Below are 23,928 nucleotides of genomic sequence, written 5' to 3'. Positions count from 1 at the left end.
ACAATTTTAATGGTCAATCACCTTGAGATTATACTTTTGAAGTCACACTTACAACTAAAGTAAATATACGATCTGAACGTTCAGCATTAAGACCCCTGTAGATCAACATGGTAACATAAGCAGTCACACTACATTTCTCCTTAAAAGGAACAATTAACTAACCACTCATTAGTTCTTGCAGCAGATATGGCTAAATGTAGCTGTTTTGGAATTCCCCCGGCCTCTACTTTCAACACACATTCTGTCAAGTGGGAGGGATGAGGTTAGTTGATGTGGGGGCGAGGGTAAGTGACTAAGAGGTTATGTAGCATAAATACAGATTCCACGGATCCAAGGGCACAAAGGAGAACGACAACAACTGTGACAGGTCAAAACAAAGAGCCGAGCCAACACTGCAGCGTGGAAACTTTGTTGACATTCATAGATCTTCACTTTAGAAGCAAGGATTTTTTTTATTTGACTTTTTTTCCCACTCATCCTACTGAGTTCTTGCTTGTGGATAGGTTTCTATTGTAACTTTTAACTTACACTCTCGGTCTCAATATGAGATCCTGGGCTTCAGCTCTAATCGTTTTGGGGATGTGCTCACTGGATGGTTGGAGCCTTCCCCTCAAATCCGTGCTTGTCACCTTCCCGAACGATGTCATTAAAAACATGACTGATATGGAACTGGCAGAAGTGAGTAGCAGATGGTTTGTTTTGCTTGGAGTTATTAGTGTTCCCACAACATTGTGTGTTGTTCTGTGATGTGGAAATGTGTCAGTAATTAAGTGGCTCACGCAATGTCATTTCTAATGCACTAATGTTACCTTTTACTTACAAAACAAATATCTGTATGATATTTCACCTCATTGTACGAGTTCACGTCTTGACATGTTCCCCTGCAGGGTTACCTTAACAAATTCGGCTACATGAACACTCTGCATCGCAGTGGCTTCCAGTCCATGGTGTCCACCTCCAAAGCCCTGAAGAGGATGCAGAGGCAGATGGGTTTAGAGGAAAGTGGACTGCTGGACAAGCCCACCTTGGACGCCATGAGGCAACCTCGGTGTGGAGTTCCTGACGTCCGCAGCTACAAGACGTTTGAGGGTGACCTCAAATGGGACCATAATGACATCACTTACAGGTATGTCAATATAATTATTGTATTTTTTTTCCAATAGATCCAATGTAGAGCCACCTCTTGCTAATACTTTTCTTTCCTTTTTTATGCGGTGGTAAACCGCTCCTATACGTGGCTGTGCGTGTGTCTGTAGCCTTTTTCCTCAGCGTTTTGCCATAGCAAAATGTGTGTACGTAGCATCATGTTTGTTTAATATATTTTTGGGGTCTTTTTGGCCGGGGAGAGAGAGATGGGGAGAGACATGCAAAGATCGTCGGGATCGGGACTAGAACCCGCAATGAGCTGTCAGGCTACGTTGGAGCCTATAGGAGCTCTATTTTGCAGCTGATCTACAAGATTGTTTTTCAGCGTCTACAAGCTCATAACACGTTGCATTGTGATGCGAGTTTGTAGATCAGCTATTTTTGCTGCTTTTGCACTAAACTGTCATACGACAATGGAGAGATTAATTTATAGTTTATCATTTATATGCTACATTATGTTGGGCTATTAGTCTCGTTGTTAATGCTATTTTTCCTTCTGTAGGATTGAATGCAAATAGTGTGTGAACTGATTGTTGTGTTACTGTAATTATAGTTGCATATGAATTTCACCATAAGACTTATGGTGAAAACCATAAATATCCAACTGTGTAATGTTTTTTCACATCATTAGCTGTAATGAGTCTGTATATATCACTCTGCTATTCTCAAAAGGACCATAAACTACTCTCCAGACATGGAAAGCTCATTGATTGACGATGCCTTCGCCAGAGCTTTCAAAGTATGGAGTGAGGTCACTCCACTGACCTTCACTCGACTTTTTGAAGGGACTGCTGACATCATGATATCATTTGGGAAAGGCGGTAAGTGGTTAAAGTTTCTAATCTAATCGATTTCATTCAAGTCTGTCTGAGATATAGCAGAATGTACCATTTAACATTTCTCGACATGACAGGATAGGTTAAAGTAAACTTTGTTGTCAATTATTAATGAGATTTCTTTGTTATTATAGCTGAGTCGAATTAGTTATTTAATACATTTTATACATAAGTTATGTGGTATATATTAATTTAACTCATCAAATGACAGGATAAATTAAACTGTAGTGTAATATTATAATCCATGTTGTTTCATTGTTGTACTAACTAGACCATGGAGATGGATATTCATTTGATGGTAAAGATGGCCTCTTGGCTCATGCCTTTCCACCTGGTGAAGGGCTGCAGGGAGATGCCCACTTTGATGATGATGAGTACTGGACATTGGGCAAAGGACCAGGTAAAGGCAACCTACCCAGCTCCACAATCATGGAATAACGTCTCCCCCTAGTGTTACATTTATGAATTACAACTAAATAATGTATAACTCTGTTATTATCACTCAAGCTGTGAAGACTCGCTATGGCAATGCAGAGGGTGCTATGTGCCACTTCCCCTTCATTTTTGAGGGCAAGTCCTACACAAGCTGTACCTCAGATGGCCGTTCTGACAACTTGCCTTGGTGTGCCACCACAGCCGACTATGGAAGGGACAAGAAATTTGGCTTCTGCCCCAGTGAACGTAAGTAGGACAATGTATACTCTAGAGACGATACATGGGTCAGAAAGTATCCCAGAAAACATTTTTGCTTTGGTTACATGCTGACTGAATTCAACTCCCACACTCATCTCACGGTTTGCATCCCTGACAGTTCTGTACACGTTTGGAGGAAACAGCAATGAAGCCGAGTGTGTCTTTCCCTTTGTGTTCCTGGGAGAGACATATAACAGCTGTACCACAGAAGGACGCAGCGATGGCTACCGCTGGTGTTCCACCACATCCAACTTTGACAAGGACAAGAAATATGGATTCTGTCCTACTCGAGGTTAGTGCCAATTATAGCCGTGCATGAAGAAGAAGTATCGCACCTCGCTGTCACAATGGCTTGATCCCTAATTGTTGTATCTTTGTTTGAACAGAGACTGCCACGCTTGGCGGAAATTCTGAAGGAGAGCCCTGCCACTTTCCCTTTGTGTTCCTGGCGAAAACATACGACTCCTGCACCAGTGAGGGACGATCAGATGGCAAGCTATGGTGTGCTACTACTGCTGACTATGATGAGGACAAGAAATGGGGCTTCTGTCCTGACGATGGTGAGTAAAGGCTCATGTATACGTTGTTGCACAAAAAAAAGGCTATATGTAACCTAGGCTTAATATAAAGCATTTAGAGGAAGAGGAAGTACAATATATAGTATTGCCCATTATTCCCACTGATTTTCAAAACAATAATAACTGTTATGCCTCACAGGTTACAGTCTTTTCCTGGTGGCAGCCCATGAGTTTGGACATGCCTTGGGCTTGGACCACTCCAACATCAGAGATGCACTCATGTACCCGATGTACAGCTATATAGAGAAGTTTTCCCTGAACCAAGACGATGTTGAAGGCATTCAGTATCTATATGGTATATATCAACAATTTACTTTGTATAAATTAAACTCATTAGAATCATCTATTCTATACGTACATATAATCACACTAATCAATTTTTTTCACAGCATGCAAAGAGGTGAACAAATCATTATTTTCAACTTAAATTCTAGTTTCTTACCAGTGATTTATTTTCCACAGGACCTAAAACAGGCCCTGACCCCACTCCTCCTCAGCCCACTGCCCCCACCGGCAGCACCACCTTCTCCCCAGACACCAGTGATGAACCTGACACTCCAGCTACCACAGAACCCACCACAACCGCCACCACCACAAGACCTGTTGATCCAACCAAAGATGCCTGCCAGGTGGCCTCATTCGACACTATCACCGAGATCGAGAAAGAGCTGCATTTCTTCAAGGATGGGTAAGAAACTTCTTTCTTTCTTTTCATTTTTCTTAATCGTATGTACATTTACGAGTTATTGTTTATTTTGCCATGAGTATGTGTATAGGCTAATGTGTTGGTGTTGTTAAGGGGATATAGGATGTTATTGTGTGAAAGAATTATTTCGTTTTGTATTTGTTAATTATTGAGTTTACCAGCAGATGTGCAGTGATTTCTTTCTTCACTATTCTGTTTAATAAAATAGTTTTTCCTCTATTGTTGATAAAATAAAATAAAACATGCATGCAAATTGATTTTGACCTTGTGCATATTTGTGCATTGATCAAACAGACATTACTGGAAGATGTCCAGCAAGAACAATGGAGGGCTCAAGGGTCCATTTTCTACATCTCAGAGATGGCCTGCTCTGCCAGCTGACATTGATACCGCCTTTGAGGATCTCCTGACCAAGAAACTGTACTTCTTCTCAGGTAACATACAACTATACACAGTATACAGTATGTTTACTAATGGTAATATAATCTTCAATATTTCATTAATAATGCTTTTTATTAAGTCATGATACGGTAATGAACTCACCTGATTGATATTCTTTCCACCATAGGGTCTCGATTCTGGGTGTATACAGGAACAAGTTTGCTGGGTCCCAGAGGTATTGAGAAGCTGGGCCTACCCAGTAGTGTTCAGAAGGTGGAAGGAGCACTGCAGAGAGGGAAAGGCAAAGTCCTGCTTTTCAGTGGGGAGAACTATTGGAGGTGAGCTTAATTTGGACTGCCATTATTGGGCATGCAGGTCTGTTACTAAAAGGTTGCCAGTTATAATTTCCGTACTCTTTACTAGAATCTGGCAATGGGAATAACTCTTCTATCTTAAAAGACCCAGAAGGTGCTCTTCAGTAGTGTTGCAGATACAAAACAAAGGAAAAGCATTAACCAATAGACAGCTATTTAGGTAACAAAAATGTAGAGACTCTTTATTTCTTGGCTAGTTCATTAGTAGGAGTTGTTTTTGCTACCGGAAGAGCTGCCTTGGTTTTTTCTTTTGGTTATGCAAATATGCTCCTGGAGAACATGGCACAGTATGTGTTTGTTTGTTTGTTACATTTTTCTTCTGCACTGTCTGACATGTGTCTGATCAAAACAGGCTTGATGTGAAGGCCCAGAAGATCGACAAAGGGTACCCCAAATTCACAGATCTGGTCTTTGGTGGCGTACCCAATGATGCTCATGATGTATTCCAGTACAAAGGTAAGACAAATATTGATTTAATCAAAACTATACAATATCACTATACTATATTGCTATATGAAGGAATCTATTGTAAAACATTTCATATTTAAATTCCAGGTCACATTTACTTCTGTCGGGATCGCTTCTACTGGCGCATGAACAGTCGCAGACAGGTGGACCGTGTGGGCTATGTGAAGTACGACCTTCTGAAGTGTTCAGATTCCTCAAGCTTCCGCTACTGAGGGAAGAACAGTACCTTCATGTGCTGAACAATCTCTGTCAGGGCATCCTTTTCTGTCTCCTATGTAGGACATGTGTGACATTCAAGTAGAATATGCTCATGTACAGCCTGTTGTATGTTTTGTGTGTGCTTTATGACATGGGAAACTCAACTGGCCTAAATGCCTACAAGCAATGCAATGGCTCTCAGCTCAGGAAAGCCAAATATCACAAGCTCTCAATCGAATAATCTGTGAACAGATCGAGTTACTGTGGTCTAAAAGAAGTTAGACCTGGAAACATAGTCCAAATACTCCAAAGCAGTATCTCTGCATCAGAGTACATACCTTATTTGTTGATAAATGATTTATATGATGTCTGACAGGTTCAGACTGACAACAGTATTGATTTAAACTAGTTATTTATAGAATGTTGTGTTTCAATTTTCTTTGTTTTATAATTCTGTGGATTTTATTTTCTATAAAATGGCCTTGTGGCCAGCTACTTGCACTGGGTGACATTGCATGTCTCCTTCACTGAAATTATTTATAACATGTTTTGTATTGAAGTTAAACTTTAAATGCAATAAACATTGTGAGAATTGCCTACCCCTGACCACTTTATTATTATTGGTGTCGAACAGGGGATAAAGAAGAAAATATATACTGTATATAGAGATTAGAGATTACATATAAATACACACAAAGCCTATAATATGTAATGACTATATATAAATATAAGCTACACAAAATGTCACACGAACTCATCTGTGTTCAATAAATGTTCAAAGAATGACCTATGCTTGTTGCAAAATATTGAAACATTCCATTGAGCGCATATTACTCCGCAGCAAACTGAGTAATACGCCTTCCTCTACAAGACAATATAGTCCACCAAATGAAAATAAATATCTTCTTTACCAAGGAACTGTATAAAAATGTAATGTTTAAAATTCCGGTTAAGTGTGAAAGTATATTTGTTGACTACGCAAGCCATGAAAATAAAACACTCTTCTACTAAAAACGATAAATAAGATCCGATGGGGCGAACAGGAAGCAAGGAGATACTCATGGCGCCCGACTAGAATGGAGCAAGAATTATCGCTTACAAAGCCATATTCCGTTCAGCGTATCTACAACGAGATTTACACTTCAACCCGCAAATAAACGGTAAGAAGAAATAGCAGCGTTTATTTTGCCTGAGACGGAAAACATTTTCATTTTCTTCAGGGACAGAATCTGGGCGGACTGTTGTAGCTCAGGCCCTCGAGGTCCCCCACAGTAGAGCTCTCAGAATGCCTGAGTGGAAATAGCAATGGCGGTGCGGAGCAGGCAGAAAGACGGACAGCTAGGCCTGTTTAAATAGGGCTATCTTTGCCTGCCTAGCGAAGAGCTAACAGTGCGATCGAAAGGGTCGAAGGGTGAAGGTTTAACTTGTCAACTAGTAGTGTGACGTGACGACCCTAGCTCTTAATTTAAGATAGAAATCCTACGGAGCCCCCATATAAAACAATGCTGTTAAAAAAACGCAACATTTGCCTGTTTTCTTTTTGCAACTTCATACACGATAAACAACATAGGCTAACCTCATTAGCTTCCATACCGACTCGGAGAGTTTTGACTCGGTGATGCAGCCAGGCAATGAAATTCAATGTAATCTTGGAAATAAAAGGTTAAGACATGGCTTAAGCACGAGTTATGTGTGCCATTTACCTCGGTTACAGCAAAGTAAACTCGTGTACAGTTAGAAAAAATATTGTCAGTGGTGTGTTCTAGACTTTTTTTGAGTGCCTACTATAATCTATGATCCGCGGCTATTCGTGTGGCCAGGGCAGACGCCAGTGCATAATGCCTATCAAAGCTACTTTGAAAGGTTCACAAGGGCAGACGCTATTCATATTTTTATTTCCGACAGCAGACGCCGTTATCCCGTTACAGGGTAGAACACAGCACTGTCGCTATATCCAAATGGTGGTGAATCCAAAACAAACATGCCTGCAGTGCAAATGGCCATGGTTGTCCTAATTTTCAGCATTAAGCATGGAATATGACACACATATTGCAGGAGGAGTAATTACTCTTTTTTATGATTTCTACTATTGATACATGAATCTACCTGGTTTGACCAGTGGTGGAAAATTTACTCATGTTTTACTTGAGTAAAAATACAAAAGTATTGGTATCAAAATGTACTTAAAGTACCAAAGGTAGAATTAAAGTACTCATTATGCAGAATGTCCCATTGCACAAGTTTCCGAATGTATATAAAAAAAAAGTCCTTTGAAAATAGCAGATCTGTATTGTGAGCTTCTAGATCGCTTATTTTCAAATGGCATAGGGCTGAAGTGGTTATTGTAGGTTTAGTAACAATCAAAATCTACAAAGTAACTAGTAACTAATATTTTCAACTAATTGTAAAGTAAAAGTATTGGAAATTAGAAATACTCAAGTAAAGTACAAATACCTCAATATTGTACTTAAGTAAATGTAGGCCTACTTAGTTTCTTTACACCACTGCATTTGACTTGATGTACTGTACTTGTGTGAAGGCAGTGCCATTATGTAGCCTACATTAAAAGTGCTTAGCCTTGGATCAAGACTAGATCATATATTTTATCGATTTTGACATTTGTATTCATAGATACGAAAGTAAAAGTCAGACTCGATAAAATATTGATAGTCTTTGTCCAAGGCTAAAAAGTGCTGCAAGTGATTTGTGTTAAATAGCTTTAGATATATTCTGAATCTGATCTGTAATAATTGCTATAGAATGTTAAGTAGGGGTCTCCCCCTTTCTCCAACTCCTTAGTAAACATGAATACATTTTCAGGTTGGGTAACCAATTGTAGTCAATCAGGAGCATATAGAAAACTCATATAGGATACAGGTTAAACAAGTGCAATTGGTGAAAACCCTAACAAATCAAAATTGCCCATCAAAATCACCCAGTTAAACTTTGGTTGACCATCCCTGCTCTATGTAGTTGAAAGAGTAGGCTATGAGAAAACCGAGATTATGATCTGGGACAATCTTTATACTTGTTTTGAAATCTCGCACATGGCCCTACAACAACAACAAAAAACATTTAAAAGCAGTAATTCAGTGCTGTTTCCTCTTGAACTATATAAAAGTACTGAATGTGTGGTTTGAGGACCACCACAATACTTTACAGTTAGTAATGCTCATGGTGATGTGGTGACTTACTGTATGTTGTTTTATGAATAGCTATGGATTCAGAGGAGATTGAGGTGGAGAGCAGCAGTGATGCAGGCCCCTCTGGGATGGAGGAACCCTCTGAGAGTGGCATGGGCATGGAGTCATCGGAGGCCATGTCTGCTGACAGCAGTGATGCTGCCTCCTCACAGGCCTCCACACAGGCCATAGTATCTGACTGTCATGTGGGACAGAGCTCAGAGGGACTAGTGGTGAGCCTTTAAACCTACCTGGGTATAGGAGAAAGTCCAAACGATTGGTTCTGATTCCTAAATAAGTTATATAATAATGGTCAATCACTATCTCTCAGCATGTTTGAACACTATGCTTTATTTCCTGTTGGTTTGGATTCTAACACTAAATCTTTCCTCTTTTCGCATGCTGTAATTATTACACCGTTATAGATGATCATTGCACAGACTTCAGCTTAAGACCCCAAAAATACTCCATTTGTCTTGTGGGAGAAAAGTGGTATTACGCAAAACTATTCTTATATTACAGCGGAATGATCTGCTAAAGGACTGGGACGGCCATCCCTTCTCTGTGACTTAAGTCATTCCCCCTCTGCCCAGGTATTCATCCCAGAGACCAGCTCCAGCACAGATGTCAGAGTTTCATCGGTCCACCTCCCTGACTCCTCCTCTGTGGCCCAGTCTACTAGTGTGTCCAGCGTGTCCACTGTGACTCAGTCGGTGCTGGTGTCTGAGTCAGCCCAGGTGCTGGTCCACTCCAGTGCCGCGTCTGAGGGAGCCATGATGGTGTCCGACTCAACAGCCTCTACTTCCTCAGACCTGGGCTCTGCCATAGACAAGATCATAGAATCCACTATTGGACCTGACATCATGAATGGTATGGGTGAAGGAGAAGACTTTTGTTTATATTAAGAGTTTTGTGATGTAGCAACATAGACTATTTCCACCTTCAGAGCTTAAAGTAGAACATTTGTTTTGTTATTTTGATGAGAACTTTAATAGGATTTCAGATGAGATATCTGTAGCGAATGGAGTAGAACTCTCTTCCTTATGACTGTTTTGTAGGATGCATAGCAGTTACCAGTGCAGAAGATGGGGGTGCAGAAACAACCCAGTATTTGATATTACAAAGACCAGATGATGGTAAGCTTCTCAATTCTTTTTTAAGGCCACCCATTTATTATGTAAAGCCTTTTGAAAATATTTCAGAATAAGTTTGTGGTTTTTGCTCACCTACTGTATATTATGCATCTACTACAGGTGCTCCTATGGTAGCCCATATGTCATCCTCGGCCCTGTCCAGCCGAATAGCTATTGAGTCTCTTGGAGAGGGTCCTACCTCCACTAGTCTGGAACAGGGAGAGCTGCAAGGCAGTCTGGACCCCGACCAACCTGATGACCAGCCTGGGCACTCGGGTTATCCAGAGGACAGTAGTAGCAGTAGCCAACCAGACCAGCCCCAGCACTCGCACCCCTCCCAGTACATGGAGTGCAGTGCTGATGGCCCAGACCAGACCGGAGAGTCATCTTCCTCTTATATGGAATGCTCCGGAGAGGAGCCCGACCAGACGCGCTCCCAGTCCGGGTTCCCCGACTACAGCGGGGGCAACTGTGACCAGGACCTGCCAGGTTATGTCGAATGCAGCGGAGCCGACTCCAACCCTACCAGCCGAGATCACTACGTGGTGGACTGCAGTGCAGGTTACCTCGAGTGTGCGGTGGATGACGAGGAGCGCCCGCATCACTCACGCAGCTACATCGACAGCAGCGCTGACCATCACTCGCAAACAACTCGGCAGTATGGATCTGAGTACGGCGGGGAGTGCATGTCGGCTGCAGACTCCGAGCAGCCGGGCTGCTCTCAGTACCAGGCCGACGAGCGGGATGACGATGACGATGATGAAGATGATGATGATCAAAATCAGGACCCAGATCAACCACAGCACTCCCAACAGCAGCCCCAGCACTCCTGTTACGCAGACAACAGCAATGGTCCTGAGGGCTCTCTCTACGCTGATGAGAGTTCCTCTTCAGACCACCCCCTTGCAGACACCGTGGGCTCAGCAGGTCTTCCTGAGGCCCTGGAGTGCAGTGAGAGCCAGTCTGGGCCTTTCATCAGCAGCAGTGGAACTTACACTTCTCATCCAGAGACTGAGGCAGCCCCACAATGCTCTCCCAGTCAAGAGGAGCCCCAGGGCTCCCAGGGGCCTCAGGACGAGGCTGGCCTGATTGGTGAGTCGGGGACTTCAACGATGGCAGAAGGCAGTGGAAACCGACAACCAAACCTGGCTGAGTTGGAGGAGATGATGGAGGTGGTAATTGTGCACCAGTTCAAGTGTAAGATGTGTCCCTACAAAAGTGCCTCCAAAGACACCCTCATTAACCACATGAGAGACAGGCACTTCAGACCCGCAGGTAGGGTAACTATGGTGGCATAAGAAACAAACTTACAACAAGTGCAAGTACAGGTACACATGATTTGGATAATTAGATAATTCCCTTATTGGTTGTGGTTCTGTATTGGTCATTTCAGGGGATCCGTCAAAGAAGCGTGGGCGAGGACGGCCCCCCAAGAGTGAGACTCTGGCCCGCCGACAGGCGGAACTGAAGGCAGCAGAAGAGAGAAAGGCAGTAGTAGTGAAGACAGAGGCAGTGAAGACAGAACAAGCAGAGGAGGAAGAAGATGAGGTTGTGGATGCTGGGGCTATTGATGACCAGGAAGGTCTGTGATGAGAAGTTGAGAAATCAATAATTCAACCACTCACTTACTGTATAATGACTCAAAATTACTGATCTCTTACTCCCCATCTGTTTATCCAGAGGACAGTGACTATAACCCAGCAGATGAGGATTCCAGGGGTAGACCACCGGCCGTTCTGAAGAAGCCGCCTCCTCCCATCTCCTCATCATCTCATGGGCGTCCTCGGCGCAAGGTGGGCCGTCCCATGAAGTACAGCCTTGTGGAAGAAGGCTACAGTAGTAAAGGTGGGTTGTTCCAACAAAACAAAATTCACAGAAATAAGTACACATTATGTTTGAAGTCATGTGATCAAGGTGTAATAGATTTGTCATATTCCATTCCAATTGTCTATAACTGCCTTCCAAATTTGCCTGCCCTGAGCAGGCAACCTGGCCTGGCAGAGACACTTTTCCAGTTGTCATTATTATAAAGTTATTAATTCTATTATACAGTAGTACGGTACTTGTTATTATTTATCTAGATTAACCCCAAAACTCCATTGAGTTCAATGGAGGAGCAAACAGTAGTCAACTTTAGCTCGCATGGGAGCTTTGAAAGGGCTAAGATTTCCATTTTCAGACGGACAACCTTTCTGATATTTCCTACTTCACTCTGTTCTCTATGTCTATAGTTGAATGTGCTGTAGAAGCAGAGAGTGCTGCTAAGAGGCCCAGGATTAGTGTGGATGCTGGAGCACCAGAGGAGGCCTGCTCATCTGCTACCTTGACCAATGGAGACATAATAGAGGTAGCAATAAGCCAGTCAGACTCTGAGAACAAAGACCCATCATCAAACACAGAGCCCAGCGAGGAGTTCTTCCCCAGGAAACGAGGTCGACCATCTAAGAGGTTCCTTCGCAAGAAGTATAGGAAGTATATAAATCGAAGGTAAAGATTATTACATAATGACAATATTTTACAACATTATTGAATTAATATCCCAACAAGCTCACTGCGCATGCTTTCTCAGTAAAATTGTCAGCGTTCATATATCTATTTAAATGAACACTGAATTTTACTGTGTTGTCATTGGTCTTCCAGTCGATACTATAAATCCCTCAAACCCCTCATGAGGCCTCACAACTGCTGGATCTGTGGCTCACGGTTCCTCTCCCAAGACGACCTACGCTTCCATGTGGACTCCCACGAGGGCAATGACCCTGAGCTTTTCAAGTGCCTGCAATGCAACTACCGCTGCAAACGCTGGTCTTCACTCAAGGTCAGTTAAAATCTCTCTCTATAGTATGGGCCACCACTCGCAGGTCATTTAAGGGTTTCTGGTTACCTATAGTCACGTGATTCTCTAATCTATATACAAAATTCTGGTCTGTATTATTTCAGGAGCATATGTTCAACCATGAGGGTTCCAAGCCATTCAAGTGTGACGAATGTGACTACAGTAGCGTGTACAGGAAAGATGTCCTCCGACACTCAGCAGTCCACAACAAAGAGAAGTGAGTGCCTCAAACAAATAAAACCGAAAACGGTAAACATGCTGACTCCTAATATGGAAAACGGTGCTCTCTATATGTTGTCAGATATTGATGCTAGCCTTCTTTTCCTCTATTCCTCAGGAGAAGAAAGACTGAGTTGGTAAGTCGGGAAGAAATTCTGTTTTGATTTCCAGTTAGAAACCTCCATCCCATGATATAACCAACGACTATCCAGTGTGGGACTTAATCCCACCTTTAACGTAGTCAGCCATGAGCCTGTCATGCTGTAGTAGCAGTGTCTTCTGCTTTCCAACCAGGCGCCCAAAGTCTCCCAGTTCCCGTGCCCAGTGTGCCACAGGGTTTACCCCATGCAGAAGAGACTAACACAGCACATGAAGACTCACAGCGCAGAGAAACCCCATATGTGTGATAAGGTTAGACCGCAAACAATATATATATTTTTAAAAATAAAAAAATAAATGGTGTCATTGATGGCAGCAAAATTCACAAAAATGTATTACAATCATGTAAAGTATGTAGCATTTTAATAGATGGTATTATATTAATAGATGCCTCTCTAATCTAATCTCTCTGCTTTATTGTCTTTCCAGTGTGGCAAGTCCTTCAAGAAGCGGTACACATTCAAAATGCACCTGCTAACCCACATTCAATGTCTTGATGACAGCAAGTCAGTATTCTATGATGTTTTGTTTATAGAAACATTCATTAAACATTGTCATTGAATCACTGTTAAACAGTTGAATATGCAGTAAAATCCTCTATGTATTTATTTCCAGAGGATTCTATTGGGTTCCATTTTGTACACTCTTCGTAGTTAACTTAACACTGAGTATAATTTAACTGTGTACAAATCCCTGGTGCCTATATTGCCAGGTTCAAGTGTGAGTTCTGCGACTACATGTGTGACAACAAGAAACTGCTCCTCAACCATCAGCTGTCCCACACCAACGACCGGCCCTTCAAGTGTGACTACTGTAAATATTCCACTTCCAAGGAAGAGTTCCTGGTCTCCCACCTAGCCATCAAACACACCGGTCAGTGATAATAAAGCTTATCTAATTTTCTCCTTTTTGCATTTAGCTATTTTTGTATTTTTCTTTCCTCTCTCTCTATATATACTACCGTTTATTATTTATTATTTTATACCTAGGCTGTTTGAACGCGTCGCATTGTGTGAACTTGTAGATCTGCTATTTTCAAACATTTTGTACTTATCCACCTGTTTCCGCGGGAGTTTACTGGAGATTATTTGGACCTGTTTGCACCACACTTCCGGTTTAACAGCAGACATACAAGCTCACGTCGCGTCGCAGATGCAGCCTGTTGTGAGCTTGTAAATCACACTCGGCTGCGACGCCGGAAGCTCGGTAAAGCGTCTGCGCAATGCACTATGGGGCGTTGGAAACTCGTGGATACTTTTGGTACTTTAAGTATATTTTGATGCCAATACTTTCATACTTTTACTCAAGTACATTTTGAATTCCAGACTTTTACTTGTAAGGGTGCCCACACACCAAAATACCTAGAGTGGAATCCGCCAATGCATTTCAATGAGAATGGAGTGTTTTTGCCAGTAGAGGATTTCTGCAAAAAAACGCTCCATTCTCATTGAAATGCATTGGCGGATTCCATTTTGGTGTGAGGGAACCCTTACAGAGTATTTCTACATTGCAGTTTTGGTACTTTTACTTAAGTAAAACATTTGAGTACCTTTTCCACCTCTGCTCTCACACAGGAGAGAAGCCCTTCTCCTGTGAAATGTGCCACTTCACCACCAAGCACAGGAAGAACCTGCGTCTGCATGTGCAGTGTCGCCACCCGGAGGCCTTTGAGGAGTGGAGCGTTGCCCACCCAGAGGAGCCCATCAGGAGACGCAGGAGACCCTTCTTCACATTGCAGCAGATAGAGGAGCTCAAGCAACAGCATGATGACACGCAGGAGGGCTTCCAGAACACTATTGTGAGTCCATCAACAGACTGTGTGTGTGTGTGTGTGTGTGTGTGTGTGTGTGTGTGTGTGTGTGTGTGTGTGTGTGTGTGTGTGTGTGTGTGTGTGTGTGTGTGTGTGTGTGTGTGTGTGTGTGTGTGTGTGTGTGTGTGTGTGTGTGTGTGTGATAGCTGGGAAGTTCTGTGGGATAAATGATAACTTTGTTTTGCAGTATAGTAGTATTTCGCTAGTATCTAATTGCAGATGAAATTGCAGATACAAATGTTTTTGCTTGGATTGTGTTTGTTTTTTTAGAGTGTTTTGGGTGGTGTTGGGTTATATTTGTAAATGTTTTTCAACCTATTAGGTGGCAGTGGATGCGGCGACACTGCAAGCCATGCAGGGCATGGAGAATGCCTCAGTCTCCCAAGATGCACTGGGAAACACCACCATCATTTATGAGCATGGTTAGTGTCAGATCAGATACACGTTTGATCGGCTGTACTCTGATTTCATTTGTTTGTTTTTAGTTTTAAATTAATTTGGTTGACATTTCACAAAACAGCTATGGCAGTGGTTCATCGCTAGATGAAATGACTGTCACAATATGGCAGATTTGATTGAACAGGACCGTAATGTTGCCCCACTTAAATGTTATCACCCTTAACAACAATATTATCATAACAAGAATTAATGGAACTTCTCTCCATCCTCTCCTCAAGCTGACTCTAGTGACCTGTCCGCCCAGAATGCACTTGATCTACTGCTAAATATGAGCAATGCTCGGGAGTTGGTGGGAAATTCACTACAGGTAGGTTGTACTACATTGCGTTCTGTTGTAGGAAGTCAGTCATTTGGGGGAAAACACTATTTAACATTATAGTTACTACAGGGACGACAGTACTTGTTAGTTCACTGTGAGCTCATGTATGCACACGTCCCTAGGTTGCAGTACTGAAGTCAGATGGCAAGGCCCTCGAGCAGGGTACCTGGAGTGGGGTGACCTCAACACCAGGCCAGCCGCAGAAGATAGTGACCTTCCATGTGTCAGAGAATGGCGAGACAGTCGTCCAGGAGGCCTATGAGGCAACCCCATCTGAAACAGGCGAGCTCACCCAAATTGCTATGGAAGCCTATGAAGCTGGAGGGGAATTTAATGTGGTGGAGCAGGCTGCTGAAGAGATTCACAGCACTGAACCTGGGTACAGGTAATGCTTAATTTATACTTTGTTGCACAACTGTCACATGCCGAAAATACCCTATGTAAACCCTAACATCGCTCACATAACCAGACATAATTTCTTTTACATGACATCTTGGCATTAACCAGTGTATGATTGCTGTGTTTACAGCAATGGCGAGAGCAGTCCATCTCAGCCTCTTGAGGTGTCCGAATCAGAAAGCCTGAAAAGTGACAAGTACTATCTAACCTCAACGCTCACAGATGGTGTTCTACAGCAGGTGGAGGTAAGTCTGGGAGCTTCAAACACATTGTAGGATCACACCTGTGAAACTCAATGTCGGTCACATATTTTACATACATTTAGACCATAGAGTATATATAAAATAGAGAGCGGACGAGCCCCGCCCCCACTATCATTTCAATGCAAGTGCTCAGTGGCGTTTTGAAGCAACGGCTACGTGCTAGCATGTAGCTAATCCAGGTGCATTCTGGGGAATGGCTCCACTACGCAGTGGAGCCAAACGTCACGAATGACGTCACGAACGACGTCGACGTCCATTGAACCCTATTGTAGACCCCAGCGCCGCGCTCTTATGCTCGTGCATGTATGTTTCACCCCGCCTGAAATTCCAGCTTTGGCCAGTAGGGCGGCTGCTTCAATATTTACAAGCCGTTCTGGGGGCTTGATTTAGACCACCTCACTTTTTAGATCTCTTATACTGGTATGTTTACATATGCTTAGAAACTAGACACCATTCACTCTCATTGATGTTGAAGAACACTGTGTGGGAAAGTTACTACAGTAGGTATAGGTTATTCATTCCTTATGAACTCTATGCTTCCCTTTACTTTCATTTAGATTACTTTACTATACGCCATCCCATAACATATCTGGAATCTGGAATCACTGGGTCTAGGTAGATGTAAGTGGCAATAGTTGCCACTAATATCAAGTTCAAAAGGTGTTTGCTGGGCTCAATAACAAATGCACATTGTTTGACTGCCAAGGCACACAAACAAGCTACTCGGTTTGTTATTTATGAGTTCACTGCTGTAACTTTCAGCCAATCGTTGACCTATGATTATGTTATACTTGGCCAAGGGGAAAGTAATCCTCTCCATTTGAAACTATTAGCAGCTATTACTTAGAGCTGAGCAGCTCTAGCTCTAAGGCCATTACCCTAGAGTACATACAGTACCTAACACGCATGTCTTTTGGTGTGGAACATGTGTTCCTCTCCTTGTGTGAACATGAGGAGAAGATGCAAACTCCCCACAGAAAGGCCCCTTTCAGGTTTCAACCCGGGACATTGCTGTAAGGAAACAGTGCTAACCCAATGATCCAATGTGTCACTCCTCCACTATACTCTGGTTCTGTCCTATGAATCACAACCTATCACAACAAAGCCGAATAGAGCCATTGAACAGAATTTTAATATGCATGGATAAATTAGTTCCTTTCAAATGCTGCATTCCAAACTTTATTGTGATCATGAAGAGGGCTTAACATCGCTGAGTTTTACACAACATTCACTCTCAGTCTCAGGTAAATACTCCAACGTTTTGATTATGGAGCAAATGTAAACACAATAAATCAAATATCCAAAGAAATGCAAAACTGGTCTAGACTATGATTAGATAATGAAATTAAATGAATAATGAATGCTCTCAACTCCCTCAACGATCACCAAGGTCACGTTGAGCAAGGCATTTAACCCAAAGTTGCTCTGATGAAATAGCTCAGTCAGTGGCCAATAAAACAGGCCTGTTGCACTGAGCAGCTCCAATGTGAATATAGAATAAAGTGTCACGCAGGGTGCTCCTTCAAAAGTTTATGTATTCTGTAGTGTTCTCGATTAATGTTGCCTGAATCAAATCAGGTTAAGAAAAGATCATCACCATTTCCTGTCTCTTTTCTCTGTGCCATCAGCTGAGCAGTGAGGCTCCTACCTCCCCCTCTGTGGTGAGCTCCCCCGGTGCAAAGAGGTTCTCCTGCCGTGTCTGTATGGAGTCTTTTCATGGCCGCTCTGACATGGAGAACCACAAGAGGGCGCACATAGACACCAACACCTTCAAGTGTCCTGACTGTGACTTCACAGCTTCCTCCTGGCCTGAAGTCAAGGTATGTCGCAGCACAGCTCAACCTGTCCCTTACAAAGGCTCACACAACTTTAAATAGTATCACTCATAGCAACACGACAAGTTTAACCTGGTGACTACTCATTGTTTAGTAGTATAGTTCTATTGCTGTGCTATTGTAGCCAGCATCAGATTAAAAAAATCATCACTTCTGCAGAGGACGTTGAAAGAGAAGGCACTTCCACAGTGTGTGAAAATGAAGTTTAGCCAAAATCTTGCTTTTAGGACCACATGGAGCTGCACTCCTACCTACGCCCTCACAAGTGCCCTGCCTGCAGCTTCGCCTCCAAGAACAAGAAAGACCTGCGTCGACACATGATGACCCACACCAATGAAAAGCCCTTCGCCTGCAAACTGTGTGGACAAAGGTGCGACACACTGTTATTCTGATACAGAACTGTCCTGAAAAGTAACCAATGGTGTTTCACAGGCCTTTACTCTGGAAAGAAATATAATTAAAAACTTAAATACATACATGAATAAAAGTAGATTTTAATTAAATAGGACCTTTTAGAACAGATGTTACAAAGTGCTTCCGACAATAAAAATTGATGGATGAAAAAGCACAATCATATTCATTACTCTACTGCTAATAATAACCACATTAAGATGATGGGTGTTTTAGGCTTCATAGTGTCATTGAATTGTCTTGTTCGTGGGTTTTCTGTCCCCTCGCTCAGGTTTAACCGTAACGGCCATTTGAAGTTCCACATGGAGCGTCTACACAGCCAAGACCAGAACACTCGCAAGACTCGTACCCCTACCTCCCAGCAGACCATCATAGTCAACAGTGATGAGGAGGCCCTGGCCACACTACAGTGTAAGGAGGATACTCATTTATCCAATGAAAATGATATTTCTAACTTTCTAACTTGGAGACACGGAATCCAGTAGACACATTGTTCTTTTTTGGTGAGAAATCTACTACTTATGAATGACCAGCTTAAACATTACTATTTTACTTTTTATTTACTGTGATTGTATATTCTTTTGTATGTGCATTACAGCCCTGCAAGCTGGTCAGGCAATAATCAGCCCAGAGCGATTGCAGGCCCTCGGCCAAGAGCACGTCATTGTAGCCCAGGAACAGGCACTGTCAGACCAGGTAAGACCTTACCGTATACTGCATAATAGGGCCCATCACATATCCCTTCCTAGTAAAGGGGAAAACTCATTAAAACCATGTTTTAATTCATTATGTACTCCTTGTTTTGGAAAGGAGGACGGCACGTACATTCAGCAGATAACCACGGTAGATGGACAGACGGTTCAGCACCTCATGACAGGGGACAACCAGGTGGCTGAGGTACGTTACAGGCCACTTTGGACTGTTAGCTGACACCACTTTTACTGTTAAATCGCTGTTCTGACTCCTTATTCTCTGTCATCTCCGCCTGTCTGTCTGTCTCTGATCACAACAGATTCAGTATATCATCTCTCAGGACGGCGTGCAGCACTTAATACCACAGGAGTATGTCGTGTTAGCTGATGGGAACCACCTACAGGTTAGTTTACCGTTGCATTTAAGGCCTTTCAAACAATGAAAGAAATGCATTTGAAACTTAAGTGGCAATGCTCAATTTTAAAGTGTACTTCTGCCCACCAGATGCCAGATGGACAGATCATACAATATGAGCATGATGGGGCCTTTTTGCAAGAGCAACAGGTGAGCAGGTTTTATACTGCATTCAGTCAGTATAGAGAATATAGTTTGTTCTGTAAATAATAACAGAACGTTGTCTTGAAGTTCAAACTTTGTGAACATCCTGTTGATGACAGTGGGCCCTTTGAAACGCCATTATCGAAGAAACAGTTATCACTTACCCAAAGAGATTCCAGAACAAGAGATGACAGTCCATACATTTTTGGCATCACCAGTAGATGGCGCAGAGGCAGCGCTGCCGCCAAATTTGAGTGTCTAAAATATAACAGCACAGTATATGAACCAAACCTACACAGAAAAAAGGATAGAAAGAAAAGTCTGAATGCAATGTTATGCAATCCTCTATCTTGCCTTTGCTCTGTTGATTTAGCATACTGTTTTGTTTCCTTCCTTCCTTCCGATTTTTTTAGCTAGGGGTTGTAAACAGCTGAAAGCAGGCTGATGTCGCTTTTCTGTCTCATAGCAACAACAGAATGTAACCTTCTATAGAATGCAATGGGGGGAAAAAGAGGAATGCCTCAGAAAGCTGACTTTGCTCCATGTCACTCTTGATGTTTCAGATTGCTGTAAGCCATGATGGTCAGATCCAGTACTTGCCTATCAGCACAGAACAGCAGATCGTCAGCCCTGAGGAACTGGAGGCTGCTGCTCACTCTGCTGTCACAGGTTGGTTCTTTCACTCAACTGATCACACCTACCGGGCAGGGTCGCTATGTAGTAAACTTCAGTTGCGCTTAATAATGCCACGGATCCGAGCAGACTGTTTGCTAAATGTGGATACAAAATAGACATTGCTTTTGTGTGGAGCACGTTTCTGTCTACTGCAGAAGAGACTCTTTCTGTCCATAGCTTTTACCTGTTACTCTGTGTTTGTAGCCTCGCTCAGTTACAGATTACAGATGCGTCTGAGACGCTGTAATTGGCCGAAGGGGATATTTTTGATGAAGTGGTGGTGGGGTGAAAACTGTCAAAGAAAAAATAACGCACATCCTCCGATCTTCGGTGCCAAGCTAAAACTGCCAACGCAGTAATACTAGGAACAAAGAAAGTAGCTCGCACTCACTTTTTTGGTCGCTCCAAACTTTTATTGGATGAAAACTGTCGGCATCCAATATGGTGTTGCTGTCCGTATCCTTGCGGAAAATGGTAGTGTGTAGCTCCCCAGAAGGTGTCTTGCTGATTTTCAGATCCAGGAAGTTTATCTCGCTCTGACCGTGTTTCAGATTGTTAAGGTCTTGTAGATCACCGTTATAAAAGAAAAGAAAATCTTTGATGTACTCTCCGTATCAGATGATTTTGTCACGGTGGGGTTAGAGGAGCCATGGATGTATTTATCCTCCCAATATCCAAGGCAGAGGCAGGCGTAGTTCGGGGCCCGTCTTTGCCTGAATAGTTTGTCCTGGAACATGAATTGATCAGGTGATCTTCATCTGTCCTCAGCTGGTCTGATGTTGCTATACAATGATGTGACGTCCATAGTAACCATGAAAGCATCTCCAATGTTTTTAATTTCCTCTATTTTGTTTAGAACATGTGTTGTATCTTGTACAGTATGTATGATGGGAGAGTGAATACAAAATGTTTTATGAAGTGGTCAATATACTGTACTGAGAGGCTGGTTCTGAAATAGAGTCACTACCACTGATAATGGGTCGGGCCTGAAGGGTTGGTTAGATTTTTATGTATTTTGAGTAACGTGTACGTAGAATGATTTGCTACACACTACCATTTTCCTCAAGGATACGGACCGCAATACCATATTGAATGCCGACAGTGTTCACCCCCCTCACCTCATCAAAAATATCCCCTTCAGCCAATTTCAGCATCTCAGACGAATCTGTAACAAAGAAAGTGACTTTACCTCAAAGGCTGGTGAAATTAAGAATCGGTTCACTGAGCGAGGCTACAAATACAAAGAGCTGGAAACGTCGCTTTTGGAGTTTAGCAGTACAGAAGTAAAAATTGTTTTTGTTCATATATCCCTACCTGTATCACCAAAGAGCACCTGTCTAATTGGAGCCAACTGATCCCTGTAGCGCTCTTTCTCTCTCTCTCTCTCTCTCTCTCTCTCTCTCTCTCTCTCTCTCTCTCTCTCTCTCTCTCTCTCTCTCTCTCTCTCTTCTCTTTTTTCTAATCTCCGGGGGGTTAAGAAACCTTGTTGGGGTGGATTGACGCAGGAGAAAAGTGGCTGCCCTGTGAATGTGGTCAATATAGTATCATAAGCTCAAATCCCTGTGGTCAGTAGTCTGAAGCACAGTGTCCTGAAAGGTGTCCATAACATTGAGTGACGTACCCATTGGAAAGAATACCCACAGTATCAGTGTTTAAAGTGTTTTCTTGTTCCGTCCTACAGCAGTAGCAGATGTAGCCATGGCGCAGGCGCAGACTGTCTACACTGAGGCTACGCCTGAACAACTGGAGCAGCTACAGCAACAGGGCATCCGCTATGACATCATCACATTATAGACTGGACTAGACTGGGATCCTGTCGCTTTGTAGGTCGCTGGTCCAGTCTTGGTCTAGAGTGGACATTGAAACGGTGCATGCATGTATGTATGTGTGTGCAAATTACCGGGTACGGAAGGCAGGCTCTAGACCGGATCACACTGGTTGCTTCGGAATGAGAATCAGGCTTTCAATAGGTACTGTGGAAAGCCTGGCGACATGAGGTTAGATGGTACAGATTATAGAGCTTCTCTGCTATCAGCTACCTGGTTACAGACCTATGCACAGCAGGATCAATCACAGCTTAAGAACGTCCTCCATGAGCTGATAAATAATCAGTGACCTCTGCTTTGGCATTCAGCTACCTGACGTGACGATAATCGTTTGGATGGTATCATCCATTTAGGTATTGTTTAAATAAACAGCTTTTTGTACATTTAGAATATTGCACCCATCGCTTCTAATTTAATAAGGGCTGTGCATTAAAGAGTTAAATTAAAGCAAGATTGGTGTACTCATAAATATTGAAGGTGATTGGTAATCATGTGCATTAGCTGCTTTGACTTGCAAGACAGTTGTTTAAGATGGCAAATATTATGTTTCTTTGGAGGGAAAAAAATACACTTTTCAGAGCGGATGTTAACATTTTGAAATGCAAAGTGAATGTTTATTTTGGATCTGTAAAAAGAAACTTGTCAGTTATTAGAATGCTGCAGAATAATTTAGAAACTTGTACATAACTTTTTCAGTTGTCTCCTGTTCCATGATTGAGTATGTTTGACTTGGTTGGTGAATGCATATGAATAAGCTAAACGCTTACACCAAATAAATCGCTATTAGTTTGTTTACATGTGTTGTTTAATGGTTGTAAACGTGATGGGACAATTGATATATATACGTATGCCTAATACAGTATAATATATTTTATAGATACCATGATTAATACATTATGGAATGTTTTAGACCAGCTCATAAAGATTGTTTTTATTTTTCATCTCAAAAGAAGCAATCTTGTTTCATTTCCCCTTTTGTGTTTTTTTTCCTAACATTTTCTATGTTTACACACACACACACACACACACACACACACACACATAGCTAGCAGTGGATGGTAGTTTCGCGAGGCCAGACTGTTGACACCCCTGCGATTTGCAAATGCTCCCGGCATATGGTCTGGGGGACCATATATGGTCTTATGTACCCGGTTAAAGCGGACATTATCCTAATATGAATACAAATCATCTAAGCATATTTAGCTTGCTGCTAAATTGCAGAAATTATATTTTAAAATATATTTTCATGAATGGAAATGCTAGTTTCCATTACTCGCCGTTCAGGAGCAGCTGTAGTTCTCTATAGCATTCGGAGATTGTGGAATAGTTGTCTGGTTACGCAAGACTAGGTGAATGGTAGTTAACTTGATAACCCCTACACTGTCTCAGTACCCTTGCTCTCTCAGCCGAGTAGCCACCTATAACCTTGTTTGAAGTAGATGCTGTAATAGTACAGAAGAATTCTGGGGTGGGAAATGGGTTCTTCTAAATGATTTGTATTTGGGTTAGGTTTAGGGTATAATTTTCGTATTCGTCCAAAACATTGTCTACATATATGTACATTCATGAAACCACTAGCTGGAGTTCCGACAAGATGGCGACCGAGTAGGACGCGTTTGTTGAGCTCTGTGGAGGTGCATAGTTTTCACATTTTTTAAGCCCATTTTTTACTGCCTTTATAGTTCTTTTGAGACTTTAAACGCCCAAAACACTGGTGAGCGTCTGTTTTTGCAGTTGTTTCGTGTTTCATGCCGAATACGATTAACACGAG

The 23,928-nt window shown here is 42.3% G+C and overlaps 2 protein-coding genes across 2 annotated transcripts; both read left to right on the top strand.

The window, feature by feature from the left end:
* Positions 1-381: 381 nt before the first annotated feature.
* On the top strand, positions 382-5,945 carry mmp9 (matrix metallopeptidase 9). The gene is made up of 13 exons (XM_080733551.1): positions 382-678; positions 888-1,126; positions 1,819-1,967; positions 2,254-2,382; positions 2,490-2,663; positions 2,794-2,967; positions 3,062-3,235; positions 3,393-3,548; positions 3,716-3,941; positions 4,254-4,393; positions 4,528-4,678; positions 5,067-5,170; positions 5,270-5,945. The coding sequence occupies exons 1-13, from the start codon at positions 544-546 to the stop codon at positions 5,392-5,394; spliced, it is 2,076 nt and encodes a 691-aa protein (XP_080589677.1). The 5' UTR covers positions 382-543; the 3' UTR covers positions 5,395-5,945.
* Positions 5,946-6,455: 510 nt separating this feature from the next.
* LOC308290590 (zinc finger protein 335-like) lies at positions 6,456-22,687 on the top strand. The gene is made up of 28 exons (XM_080732494.1): positions 6,456-6,540; positions 8,596-8,795; positions 9,156-9,432; positions 9,621-9,698; positions 9,816-10,970; positions 11,089-11,277; positions 11,376-11,540; positions 11,927-12,182; positions 12,336-12,513; positions 12,636-12,748; positions 12,869-12,887; positions 13,045-13,161; positions 13,339-13,415; positions 13,622-13,782; positions 14,484-14,707; positions 15,042-15,141; positions 15,397-15,485; positions 15,620-15,882; positions 16,027-16,141; positions 17,788-17,979; positions 18,222-18,364; positions 18,677-18,816; positions 19,004-19,101; positions 19,216-19,302; positions 19,418-19,501; positions 19,603-19,662; positions 20,220-20,325; positions 22,013-22,687. Exons 2-28 carry the CDS (start codon positions 8,598-8,600, stop codon positions 22,123-22,125), a joined length of 4,797 nt encoding a protein of 1,598 aa, XP_080588620.1. The 5' UTR covers positions 6,456-6,540; positions 8,596-8,597; the 3' UTR covers positions 22,126-22,687.
* Positions 22,688-23,928: the final 1,241 nt, after the last annotated feature.

Source organism: Nannobrachium achirus, assembly GCF_963921795.1.
Source record: "Nannobrachium achirus genome assembly, chromosome: 9".
NCBI lineage: Eukaryota > Metazoa > Chordata > Actinopteri > Myctophiformes > Myctophidae > Nannobrachium > Nannobrachium achirus.
This window is presented reverse-complemented; position numbering and strand designations above follow the sequence as displayed.